Raw genomic sequence first — 14,079 nt, 5'->3', positions numbered from 1 at the left:
GTGACACAGGAGAAGTAAAAAGAGAATAGCATGTCTGTTCCAATTCTCTAATTGAAACTGAAGTCTTGGAGTTTCTTTTTAATTTTAGGAAAGTGGTGTGAAAGAGAATTTCACCCTCTTGACCTTTTAGAACTAACACCCAAAAAAGATGTCCTTTTCATTATAGGGGACTGGAATGCAAAAGTAGGAAGTCAAGAAACACCTGGAGTAACAGGCAAATTTGGCCTTGGAATACAGAATGAAGCAGGGCAAAGACTAATAGAGTTTTGCCAAGAAAATGCGCTGGTCATAACAAACACCCTCTTCCAACAACACAAGAGAAGACTCTACACATGGACATCACCAGATGGTCAACGCTGAAATCGGATTGATTATATTCTTTGCAGCCAGAGATGGAGAAGCTCTATACAGTCAGCAAAAACAAGACCAGGAGCTGACTGTGGCTCAGATCATGGACTCCTTATTGCCAAATTCAGACTTACATTGAAGAAAGTGGGGAAAACCACTAGACCATTCAGGTATTACCTAAATCAAGTCCCTTATGATTATACAGTGGAAGTGAGAAATAGACTTAAGGGTCTAGATCTGATAGATAGAGTGCCTGATGAACTATGGAATGAGGTTGATGACATTGTACAGGAGACAGGGATCAAGACCATTCCCATGGAAAAGAAATGCAAAAAAGCAAGATGGCTGTCTGGGGAGGCCTTACAAATAGCTGTGAAAAGAAGAGAAGCCAAAAGCAAAGTAGAAAAGGAAAGATATAAACATCTGAATGCAGAGTTCCAAAGAATAGCAAGAAGAGGTAAGAAAGCCTTCTTCAGCGATCAATGCAAAGAAACAGAGGAAACCAACAGAATGGGAAAGACTAGGGATCTCTTCAAGAAAATCAGAGATACCAAAGGAACATTTCATGAAAAGATGAGCTCGATAAAGGACAGAAGTGGTATGGACCTAACAGAAGCAGAAGATATTAAGAAGAGATGGCAAGAATACACAGAAGAACTGTACAAAAAAGATCTTCATGACCCAGATAATCATGATGGTGTGATCACTGACCTAGAGCCAGACATCCTGGAATGTGAAGTCAAGTGGGCCTCAGAAAGCACCACTACGAACACAGCTAGTGGAGGTGATGGAATTCCAGTTGAGCTATTCTAAATCCTGAAAAATGATGCTGTGAAAGTGCTGCACTCATTAAGCCAGCAAATTTGGAAAACTCAGCAGTGGCCACAGGATTGGAAAAGGTCAGTTTTCATTCCAATCCCAAACAAAGGCAATGCCAAAGAATGCTCAAACTACCACACAATTGCACTCATCTCACATGCTAGTAAAGTAATGCTCAAAATTCTCCAAGCCAGGCTTCAGCAATATGTGAACCGTGAACTTCCTGATGTTCAAGCTGGTCTTAGAAAAGGCAGAGGAACCAGAGATCAAATTGCCAACATCCGCTGGATCATAGAAAAAGCAATAGAGTTCCAGAAAAACATCTATTTCTGCTGTATTGACTATGCCAAAGCCTTTGACTGTGTGGATCACAATAAACTGTGGAAAATTCTGAAAGAGATGGGAATACCAGACCACCTGATCTGCCTCTTGAGAAATTTGTATGCAGGTCAGGAAGCAACAGTTAGAACTGGACATGGAACAACAGACTGGTTCCAAATAGGAACAGGAGTCAGTCAAGGCTGTATATTGTCACCCTGTTTATTTAACTTATATACAGAGTACATCATGAGAAACGCTGGACTGGAAGAAACACAAGCTGGAATCAAGATTGCTGTGAGAAATATCAATAACCTCAGATATGCAGATGACACCACCCTTATGGCAGAAAGTGAAGAGGAACTCAAAAGCCTGTTGATGAAAATGAAAGTGGAGAGTGAAAAAGTTAGCTTAAAGCTCAACATTCAGAAAACGAAGATCATGGCATCCGGTCCCACCACTTCATGGGAAATAGATGGGGAAACAGTGGAAACAGTGTCAGACTTTATTTTCTTGGCTCTAGAATCACTACAGATGGTGACTGCAGCCATGAAATTAAAAGACACTTACTCCTTGGAAGGAAAGTTATGACCAACCTAGATAGCATATTGAAAAGCAGAGACATTACTTTGCCAACAAAGGTCTGTCTAGTCAAGGCTATAGTTTTTCCTGTGGTCATGTGTGGATGTGAGAGTTGGACTGTGAAGAAGGCTGAGCACCAAAGAATTGATGCTTTTGAACTGTTGGAGTGTTGGAGAAGACTCTTGAGAGTCCCTTGGACTGCAAGGAGATCCAACCAGTCCATTCTGAAGGAGATCAGCCCTGAGATTTCTTTTGAAGGAATGATGCTAAAGCTGAAACTCCAGTACTTTGGCCACCTCATGCGAAGAGTTGACTTATTGGAAAAGACTCTGATGCTGGGAGGGATTGGGTCAGGAGGATAAGGGGACGACAGAGGATGAGATGGCTGGATGGCACCACTGCCTCGATGGACGTGGGTCTTAGTGAACTCTGGGAGTTGGTGATCGACAGGCAGGCCTGGCGTGCTGCGATTCATGGGGTTGCAAAGAGTCAGACAGACTGAGTGACTGATCTGATCTGATCTGATCAGATTGTTGAAGGTGAGGTACTGTGTTTAGGATAAATCCAGAGTAGAAATCGTTTCTGAGCTCTCTGGAAGATCTGACATTGGAGTACTGCAATTGTCTTAATGGGAATTTTTTTAGGAAACTTCAGATTTTTTTCAGATTTTCCATTTTTTGTGCTTTCAAATATTGGTAGTTTTATTTTCAAGGGAAGACATGCAAGGACCTAACAGAAGTAAAAGGATAAAAAAGAGGCAGCAGGAATACAAAGAAGAACTACACAAGAAAGGAGTTATTGACCCAGATAATGATGATGATGTGGTCACTCACCTAGAGCCAGATATCCTGGAGTCTGAAGTCAAGTGGGCCTTAGGAAGCATTAAGACAAAAAAAGCTAGTGAAAGTGATGGAATTCCCGCTGAGCTAGTTCAAATCCTAAAAGATGACGCTGTTAGAGTGCTGCACCCAATATGCCAGCAAATTTGGAAAACTCAGCAATGGATTCCACAGGACTGGAAAAGGTCAGGTTGTTTTCATTTTAATCCCAAAGATGGACAATGCCAAAGAAAGTTTAAAGTTCCACACAACTGCACTCATTTCATATGCTAGCAAGGTAATGCTCAAAATCCTTCAAGCTAGGCTTTAACTGTACGTGAACTGAGAACTTCCAAATGTACACGCTGGATTTAGAAAAGGAAGAGGAACCAGAGATCATAGTGCCAACATCTGCTGGATCATAGAAAAAGCAAGAGAATTCCAGAAAAAAATCTACTTCTGCTTCATTGATTATGCTAAATCTCTTGACTGTGTGCATCACAACAAACTGTAGGAAATTTTTAAAAAGGTGGGAATACCAGACTACCTTACCTGTCAAGAAGCAACAGTTAGAACCAAGCATGGAACAATGGACTGGTTCAATGTAGGAAAAGAAGTATGACAAGGCTGTATGTTGTCACCCTGCTTATTTAATTTATATGCAGAGTACATCATGCGAAATGCTGGACTGGATGAAGCACAAGCTGGAATCAAGATATTCAGGAGAAATATCAACAACCTCAGATATGCAGATGTTATCACTCTAGTGGCAGAAAGTGAAGAGGAACTAAAGAACCTCTTGATGAAGGTGAAAGGAGAGTGAGAAAGCTGACTTAACACTCAACATTCAAAAACTAAGATCAGTCTATGGTCACACCACCCTGAACTTGCCCAATATTGTTAAAAAACTAAGATCATGGCATCCAGTCCCATCACTTCATGGCAAATGTGCAGTGCTAAGTTGCTTCAGTTATCTCCAACTCTGTGCAATCCTATGGACTGTAGCCTGCCAGGCTCCTCTGTTCATGGGATTTTCCAGGCAAGAATACTGAGGTGGGTTTCCATTTCCTCCTCCAGGGAATCTTCCCAGGATGGAAGGGAATTAAACCCACGTCTCTTATGTCTACCTCCATTGGTAGGAAGGTTCTTTACCACTAGCATCACTTGGGAAGCAAATATATGGGGGGGGGGGATGTAAACAGTGGCACATTTTATTTTCTTGGGCTCCAAAAGCACTGCAGATGGTGACTTCAACGATGAAATTAAAAGATGCTTGCTCCTTGGAAGAAAAGCTGTGATAAACCTAGACAACATATTAAAAAGCAGAAACATCACTTTGCTGACAAAGGTCAAAGCTATGTTTTTTCCAGTAGTCTGGTATGGATGTGAGAGTTGGACCATAAAGAAGACTGAGCACCAAAGAATTGATGTCTTTGAACTGTGGTTCTGGAGAAGACTTTTGAGAATCCCTTGGACAACAAGGATATCAAACCAGTCAATCCTAAAGGAAATCAACCTTGAAGATTCATTGAAAGGACTGATGCTGAAGGTGAAGTTCCAACAGTTTGACCACCTGATGTGAAGAGCCAACTCATTGGAATAGACCCTGATCCTGGGAAAGATTGAGATGAGAGCAGGAGGAGAAGGTGGGCAACAGAGGACAAGATGGTTGGATGGCATCACTGACTCCATGGATATAAATTTGAGCAAACTCCAGAAGACAGTGAAAGACAGGAAAACTTTGGGTGCTGTAGTCCATAGGGTCACAGAGTTGGATACGATTTAGTGACTGAACAACAGTGTATCTTTTACATATTGGTAGGATCTAAAGTGATAACCCCCCTTTCATTCTTGGTGTTTTTAAACTTGTGTTCTCTTAGGTTTTCTTGATTGACTTTTTTGCTAGAGGATTATCAGTTTCATTAGCCTTTCAAAAAGATTACCAGTTGACTTTGTTGATTTTCTTTATTGTGTATGTTTCCTATTTCATTGATTTCTATTAGTTTTTGTTCTTCTCGTTTGGTTTTGATTTGCTGTGTTTTTGTAGATTCTTGAGGTGGAATCTTAGATCATTTGCTCTCAGTTTTCTTTTCTTTTCTAATGTAAGCCTCAAGGAAGCATAAAGGCTATAAATTTTCCTCTAAACACCATTTCAGTTGCTTCATGCTGATTTTGAAACTACATAATTTCTTTTGTATTTTATCATCATGAAATGTTCTTTTCTCTCTGAATATATTCTTTATCCTATAGGCTTACTTCATATAATGTTAATATATATAACACAGCTTTCTCTGATCAGTGTTTCCATGGTATATCTTTGTGACCCTATGTTTCTGTGTTTATACAGTGTATGATTTTGTCTTACTTTATGTAGTCTTATCATCTTGCTTTTAGTTGGAGTGTTTAAATTATTTAAATTTAACACAATTATTTATATACTTGTGTTTAAGTTTACTAGCTTGCTGTTTGTTTTATGCTTTTTTGTTCTTATTTTAATCTTTAATTGAGCATTTTAATACTCTATTTTATGTACTCTGTTGGTTTATTGGCTGTATCTCTTTTTGCAGAGCTTATCATAATGTTGAAAATATTACTCTTTAATCACATTTTTCTTTATATAGCATGTCACTTAATATATAATGTAAGACCTTATTATAGTATACTTCTATTTCCCTGTTCTTGTTATTTATGTTACTGTTGTCATATATTCTACTTATAAATATATCATAATTTTGTAATACACAATTGTTATTTTTGTCTTAAATATTGTAGTATTTTAAAAATGAGAAGAAGTTTTTAAAATATTTACTTGCAGAATTATCATTTAACGCAGTTTTTATTGCTTTGGGTAGATTCAAGCTTTCATTTATTATCACTTTCCTTTAACTTTTAGACCTTTAGATAACATTTTTGTGTAGTGTATGTCTGATAGCCTCACATTCTATCATCTGTTATTCATCTGAAAACACTTTAATTTTCTTTCAGGTTTGAGTTATTTTCAAAAGTGTCTGAATTATCTGGCTTGCATTACTTCAAACAAGAAGTCAGTAATACTTAACATTGTTCCCCTATATATAGTGTGTCAAAATTTCCTGGCTGCTCTTAGTTATTTTTGTTTATGAATGGACTTCAGCAGTATATTATCAAGTGCCATGGGTGGTTTTATTTACTTTATCTTGTTTGAGGTTTGTTTAGCCTCTTGGATCAGTGGGTTTATAGCTTCATTAAATTTGGAAAAATTCCATCTATCATTAAAAAATTTTTTTTCTACTTATCCCTTATTCTGAATCTCCAAATAACATATTTTACATGGTTTGATATTATCCTTAATGATAATAGTTTCTACTCGTATTTTTCTCTCTCTACTTCAATTTGGATAGTCAATTGCTATGTGTTGAATTTCAAATTCTTTTATTCTGCAATGTCTTGTGTCTTGTTAAGTTAATCCAGACAAATTTTCATTCCAGATATTGTATTTTAGTTTTAGAAGCTCCATTTGCTTATTTTTTCTCTACTTTGTTTTTATGCCTCAGTAGGTATATTTATATTAGAGATTTAAAGACCTTATCAGCCAATTAAATCATCTCTGTAATTTCTGAATTTGCTTTTAATGATTGCTCATTTAAATTTTTTTTTTATGGATTATATTTTTCTTCTTTGGAAGTCTAGTTTTTTAACTGGATTCAGGCATTACTAGGTAGTCCTTTACCAGAAAGAACTCTAGCAATAAATAATCAGAATATACTCAGAAACAAGGGAATTTAAAAAATTAGGTAATTGATTCCCTTTTATTCTTTACAAAATATGCTCCTTGGATGACTAAAGATACATTGTCATTTTGGTTTCCCTCCTTAGCCTCAAAACTTTTTATGATCTCACCTTACTTGCCACAAACCCCACCTATATACCTACCCTTCACTTCTATAGCAGTTGCTTACCTTTTCAACAAACCCATCTTTAAATCAATAAACATTTGTATATTTAAGATCATGTTTACTTGTGTGAAAAGGGAGAAATGACAAAAATCCAGGGTTAGGTGATAGAGGATGAGCAGAGGGTGATGAAATATGCTAAAAACTGATTCAACTAATATTTTCCCCAAATATTTATGTGTCTTATGAGTATTGAGGCTTATGCAACTTCAGTTCAGTTGCTCAGTCACATCTGACTCTTTGCGACCCCATGGACTGCAGCATGCCAGGCTTTCCTGTCCATCACCAACTCCCAGAATTTACTCATGGCCATTGAGTTAGTGATGCCATCCAATCATCTCATCCTCTGTCATCCCCTTCTCCTCCCACCTTCAATCTTTCCCAACATCAGGGTCTTTTCCAAAGAGTCAGTTCTTCACATCATGTGGCCAAAGTATTGGAGTTTCAGCTTCAGTATCAATCCTTCCAATGAATATTCAGGACTGATTTCCTTTAGGATGGACTGGTTGGATCTTCTTGCAGTCCAAGGGACTCTCAAAAGTCTTCTCCAACACCACAGTTCAAAAGCATCAATTCGTCAATGCTCAGCTTTCTTTCTAGTCCAACTCTCACATCCATACATGACTATTGGATAAACCATGCTGCTACTGATAAGTCGCTTCAGTCGTGTCCGACTCTGTGCGACCCCATAGACAGCAGCCTGCCAGGCTCCCCGTCCCTGGGATTCTCCAGACAAGAACACTGGAGTGGGTTGCCATTTCCTTCTCCAATGCATGAAAGTGAAAAGTGAAAGCGAAGTCGCTCGGTCGTGTCCGACTCTTAGCGACTTCATGGACTGCAGCCTACCAGGCTCCTCCCTCCATGGGATTTTCCAGGCAAGAGTACTGGAGTGGGTTGTCATTGCTTTTGTCAGCAAAGTAATGTCTCTGCTTTTTAATATGCTGTCTAGATTGGTCATAGCTTTTCTTCCAAGGAGAAAACATCTTTTAGTTTCATGGCTGCAGTCATCATCTGCAGTGATTTTGGAGTCCCCCAAAATAAAGTCTGTCAGTGTTTCCATTGTTTTCCCATCTATTTGCCATGAAGTGGTGGGACTGGATGCCATGATCTTAGTTTTCTCCAACTGGGAGCTCTCCAAATAATGGCTTACTTGCTCTCTACTTTCATCTTCTACTTAAAAAAAAAAAAGTCAGTTTCTTTTAACATTATAAAAATGTTTAATACATTAAACCATCATGAAGGAAAATTAAAAAGATACAAATAATTGGAAAATCATTCTGTGTTAATAGATTGAAAGAATTAATATTGCTAAAATGTCTATACTGCTCAAAGTAATCTATAGACTTGGTGCAATCCCTATCAAATCTCAATAGCATTCTTTATATAAATAGAGAAAAGCCTCAAAATATGAGTGTGTCATTTAGTTTTCATGTATTTATGAATTTTTCCTGTTTTCTTTTCATTCTTGATTTCTAGCTTCCATTGTGGTCAGCAAAGACACTTGAATTATTTTGATATTCTTAAATTTTCTGAGACTTGTTTGTGATCTAGCATGTCCTGGAGAATAGTTCATGTGTCACTGAGAAGAATGTGTATTTTTCTATACATTGGGTAAAAATGTGCTGTATGGGTCAGTGTATTGGGTGAATGGGCACTATGTGTCTGGTAATGGCATTTCGACTATAGTGTTGCTCAGTTCTGTTGTTTTCTTATTGATTTTCTGTCTAAACAATCCATCCATTATAAACAGTGGGATATTTTTGTATTGCTTCTATTTCTCCTTAAGATCTGTCAATGTTGGCTTTGTTTATTTACATTTTTTGATGTTGGGGGCATATATTGAATATATATATAATAACATGGGTTATCGATTCTTGTTGAACTATTTAATTATTATGTCTCCTATAATGGTTTTGGCTTAACTTCTCTTTTGCCTGACTTTGCTTTCTTTTGATTATTATTTGCATGGAATCTCTGTCTCTACCTTTTCACTTTCATCCTATATGTGTCATGAAATCTAAAGTATGTAGTTGGGTCTTGTTTTTTAATCTACTCAGGCCATTCAACATTTCTCAATTGGAAGGTTTAATACATTTACATTTAAAAGCATTATTGAAAGGTCAGGACTTATTGTTACTACTTTCTTCATTGTTTTATGTCTGTTTTGTAGTTCTCTTGTTCTTCCCTTCCATTGCTTTCTTTGTGAAGTGATTTTTAATAGTGCCATGCTCTGACTCTTTTCTCCTTATCTTGTTATCCACTATACTGTTAGTTGTGGTTACCTGGGAACTTGCATCAAGCAATTGATAGATGTAACAGTCTATAACTGAAGTCAAGTACAATTAAGGTAACAACTTAAATTTAATAGCACACGGAAACTCTATATTTTACTATCCCCCCAACACTTTATATCATTGACGTCAGATTTTATTTCTTCACATATTCTTTTTCCACCAGCAAATTTCTGTGGTTATAGTTATTCTTGCTGTGTTTGAATTTTGATTTACAAAACATGGTTAAAATTATGTGCTGAGATTACAATATATTAGTATTCTGTACTTCTCTTCATATTTATCCTTACTAATGAGAGGCCCGACAAGATTAGTGGTGATGAAACCCCTCAGTTTTTGCTTTTTTAAAATTAAAAAAAAAATCTCCCTTCATTTTTAACGGAAAGTTTGCTAGATAAAGAGTTGATGATTGGCAATTTTTCTCTCTAAGTCCTTTGTATACATTACCCTACTCTCTCTGGTCAGCAAGGTTTCTGCTGAGAAATCTGCTTTATGACAGGAACTGCCTTATATGTAACAAGTCACTTTTCTTTTAATGCTTTCAAAATTATCTTTGTGTTTGAATTTTGATAATTTAACTATAGCGAGTCTTGGTGTGGAATTCTTCAGGTTCTACCTACCTATGAACTTTTGGGCTTCATAAATCAAGTTGTCCTTTTTTCTCTCCCTAAACTTGGGAAATTTTCAGTCATTGGTTCTTTATATAAGCTATCTGCCTCTTTCTTTTTTCCTATTGGGGCTCTCATAATGCATGAATAATTTTGCTGTACAGTTTCCCATATATTGTGTATGAATAATTTTCACTTTTTTCCATCTTGTTGCTGTTCAGTCACTAAGTCATGTCTGACTCTTTGTGACACCATGGACTGCAGCACACCAGGCTCCCCTGTCCTTCACTATCTCCCAGAGTTTGCTCAGATTCATGTCCAAGCCAGTGATGCTATTTAACTATCTCATCCTCTGCCACCCCCATCTCCTTTGCCTTAATATTTCCTAGCATCAAGGTCTTTTCTAGTGAGTTGGCTCTTCACATCAGGTGGTCAAACTGATGTGGAGCTTCGACTTCTGCATCAGTCCTTTCAATGAATATTCAGGGATGATTTCCTTTAGGACTGACTGGTTTGATCTCTTGAACGTCCAAGGGACTTGCAAGAGTCTTCTCCAGAACCACAATTCAAAAGCATCAATTCTTTGGTGTTCAGCCTTCTTTATGGTCCAAGTCTCCCATCAGTACTTGATTTGTTCTTCTAACAAGATAATTTGAAATAACCTGTCCTTAAGTTTGCTGATTCTTTGTTTTGGACAATAGTTTGCCTGAAGCACTCTTTTGAATTTTTCAGTTCAGTTATTGTATTCTTGAGTTTCAGCAATTCTGTCTGGTTTCTTCTTGTGGTTTCTGTTTTTTAGTATATGTGCTGCTGAAGTGAGCACTGTGTTTTCTATTTTTTAATTAAACTTTGCCATTTGTTCACGTACTTTTCCAGATGGTGTTCAGTTGTCTGTTTCTGTTCTATTGTAGCCATTGAGTTTGAACCAATTATTTTGAATTTTTTCTCAAGCAGTTCATAAATCTTCATTTCTTCAGAGTAGTTGCTGGAGTTTTATTGGTTTCCTTAAGAGGCATCTTATTTTGCAGATTCTTCATGATCTGTGTAGTCCTGCATTGGTGAGTGTGCATTTGAAGGAGCAGACACTTCTTCCAGAATTTCAACAAATAAAGATTTGTTGAAATCTGATTTCAACCAATAAAGATCTACTGCCTTGTCCTTGAACTGATAGGACTGCCCTTGGTCTTGTGGTCCAGCAAAGCTGGAGTCAGGTTATGTGGCTGCTTCTGGGGCTGCTGTTGTGTCTCTGGTCAGTGGCCCTGTTGGCAGGTTCATGGATGAGTGTCGCTTCCTCTGAGTGTTGAGGTGGGCAGGATTGCTTCCCTAGTGTAGTAGAGTGAGACTGAGCCTAGGTTGCAGGGTGCACTAGAATCTGCACTCACACTCATGTCCACAGTTGACAGTCCTGTTGTCAGGGATGCCAAATGGTGTGACTCCTTCTGGATGTCTGGGCAGACAGGACTGCCTAGGACCATGGTGGTGCAGGGTTGTGCCACATCAGGGAGCAGTTTCTGAGTCAGTTCTGTCTGAAGTTGGCAGGCATGTTGCTGGGGGCACACTGTTTCTTTGGGAGAGTGAGGGTTGGGGACCCTCCTTTTTTATCATCTCACTGATGTCAGATATGAATACAGAATTAGCATGATGATAGAATTAAAATCAATTAATACCACTCCTTATGGTTCTTTATGATTTCTGTTTCAGAAGAAAAGTCTGTAGTAGGAACTCTTTGGCAAACTCACTGTTTTATAAATTTCCATTCAGAACTCATTCTCTCCCAGGTTTGTTGACAAATACCAAGTTTTCAAGAGAAATTTCTAAGACCATCCCTTCTCTCTCCTGTGACTTTCTGAGCTTACTTAACAGAACAGACTCATCTTTTTTCCTATTTAGATAATCTAAGAAATTCTTGGAATATTTTGTCATCAAAAATTATCAGAAAAATAAAATTTGGTGCATTAAAAGTGAATTAGTTATTATGTCAGTATTTCTTCTCTTGAGCCATTATCTGTCTACAGGTTGGCATGCACTAATGGATCCAGCCTATATGATTTTCTCTACACCAAGCCACTTGAGGAGTGGCACATGGGAGAAAAAACTGATTAGATTAGTAGCAGAAAGTCTCAGAAAAGCTTTCTAACTTTGTCCAGATGATAGATCTCTACACTCTCAGCCATTTTACTCTGGTTTGGTTCTGCTCTTCATGTCTCTATACTCAAGTTTGAGTGCCACACATTACATGTTATTTTCTGGGGCTCTGTAGATCCCAGGCTCCTAAATGAGAAACTTCTCTAACCAAAATAAAATATATATACCTGGCATTTAGCCAGACAGATGATTTGTCTTGGTCCCTGTAGTTTCCTGGACCTCAGATAAGGAATTCACATTTCTAACCAACCTCAAAGTATACCTTGCTGGGATCCAGTCATTTGAAATTGACCCTGCTTCTGGGTTTCTCTTTAGAAACTCGGTCATGAAAATGCAACTCTGACACTAACTGTTAAATTCTCAGTTCATGCTCAACTCCTGGAAAGTTTTCACACCACTGCCTGTGGCATATTGTTTTCAATTTGCAAGCAAGGAAAATGAAAACTCACTGTATTTGTCGTTATTTTTATCTTAGGATCTGTGCGTCTGTTTGGAGGGGATAGACCCTGCTCAGGGCGTGTAGAAGTACATTCTGGAAAAGCCTGGATCCCAGTGTCTGATGGGAATTTCACACTCCCCACTGCCCAGGTCATCTGTGCAGAGCTGGGATGCGGCAAGGTTGCATCTGTCCTGAAACACATGCCCTTCAGAGAGTCTGATGGCCAGGTCTGGGCTGAGGAGTTCAGGTGTGAGGGGGAGGAGCCCGAGCTCCGGGTCTGCCCCAGAGTGCCCTGCCCAGGGGGCACGTGTCACCACAGTGGAGCTGCTCAGGTTGCCTGTTCAGGTGAGATGTAGATCAGGACTAACCTCCCTGCACTCTTGTTGGGGTAAGAAAATCATGAGATTTTGCTGAAATCCTGTCTTCTTCTACTAGCGTACTCAGAAATCCGGCTCATGACAAACGGCTCCTCTCAGTGTGATGGGCAGGTGGAGATGAACATTTCTGGACGATGGAGAGTGCTCTGTGCCTCCCACTGGAGTCTGGCCAATGCCAATGTTGTCTGTCGTCAGCTCGGCTGTGGAGTCGCCATCTCCACCCCTGGAGGACCACACTTGGTGGGCAGAGATGACCAGATCTCAACAGTCCGATTTCACTGTTTGGGGGCTGAGTCTTTCCTGTGGAGTTGCCCTGTGACTTCCCTGGGTGGTTCTGACTGTTCTCATGGTAACACGGCTTCTGTGATCTGCTCAGGTAAGAGAGAGGGAAGGGCTGTTGGTACTCAGGATGCTCCTGGAGTGATATGTCTCCAAGGGCAGGGAGGGAGGGAAAACTGACTTCAAATGTTAGATATTTCATGACGAAATATGGGTTTTGTCATTATTCATTCATGTTTCAGATCAGGGCAAGAAGCATAAAGGAGAATACATATTTTAAGTAAACATAGCTATTTAAGTATAATCATAGTGAACAATATATAAGCAAAAAGGGTATACCTCAGTCAGAGATTTTTCCCCACTGAACCATGTGAGAATTTCTATGCCCATCAGTTTCCTTTACCTGATAACCTCAGCATGTATTTCTTAAGACATCATTCAAATTCAGGAAATTTCAATTTCACACATTATTAACAATTTTGAAATACATCTGAACTTGAAATTGTTTTGTTTTAAAGTTATAGTAGAAAGGTTTAACTACAAATTCAGTATTTTTAATAAATCAGAATTATTCAGATTTTCTATTCATCCATATGTCATTTCAAATGGAACTATTCAAAGAATTTCTCTACTTCAGCTAATTGTGTAAAAGTCTTGGCAAAGAGGGAATGATGTCAGCATCATGGTGGTTTGCTTCCTTCCTATTTGCTTCTCTTTTTAACAACTAATTAACCATACATCCATGATTAAAAGTGCCTCTGTGAAAGTTGTGGGATCCATAACTTATATCAAAGGACCAGGAAGATGGTCACTCACCTGGGCATCCAGTAATAGGTGGGTAGACATTGGTACAGACTGGAGCCAGCAGGAGTAGTGAAGCTGTCCCAGCCCCCTGGGCCATGGTCAGGGAAAACATGGAGAAACATGGTGAGTGCTCATTTGGTCAGATACCTATAGAAATTGTTAGAAGTCCAGGATTCCTGAAGGGAGAGTTCATTACTCTGTTGGAGCCAAAAAAGTTAAGTTTGAATTATTGGGGAGGATTAAAGGATTTTGCCAGTGCTGCTCCTTACCCCGAGGTGACAGCATAAATTTGAACTAGTTGGTGGGGCCTCTCTCATGG

The 14,079-nt window shown here is 38.6% G+C and overlaps 1 protein-coding gene across 1 annotated transcript in view; it reads left to right on the top strand.

Moving 5' to 3' along the window:
• The window catches only part of LOC147372836 (antigen WC1.1-like), a 60,347-nt gene that overhangs the window by 9,900 nt on the left and 36,368 nt on the right, over nt 1-14,079 (top strand). Inside the window, exons 4-5 of the mRNA XM_086402111.1 lie at nt 12,337-12,645; nt 12,736-13,053. Of these exons, the coding sequence (XP_086258237.1) occupies nt 12,337-12,645; nt 12,736-13,053 (627 nt within the window). The remainder of the gene's footprint in view (nt 1-12,336; nt 12,646-12,735; nt 13,054-14,079) is intronic.

Source organism: Bos grunniens, chromosome 5, assembly GCF_055505025.1.
Source record: "Bos grunniens cultivar Pamir isolate PY7600 chromosome 5, Bosgru_T2T1.0, whole genome shotgun sequence".
NCBI lineage: Eukaryota > Metazoa > Chordata > Mammalia > Artiodactyla > Bovidae > Bos > Bos grunniens.
The sequence above is the reverse complement of the archived record's forward strand: the minus strand, read 5'-3'. Positions and strand labels throughout refer to the sequence as shown.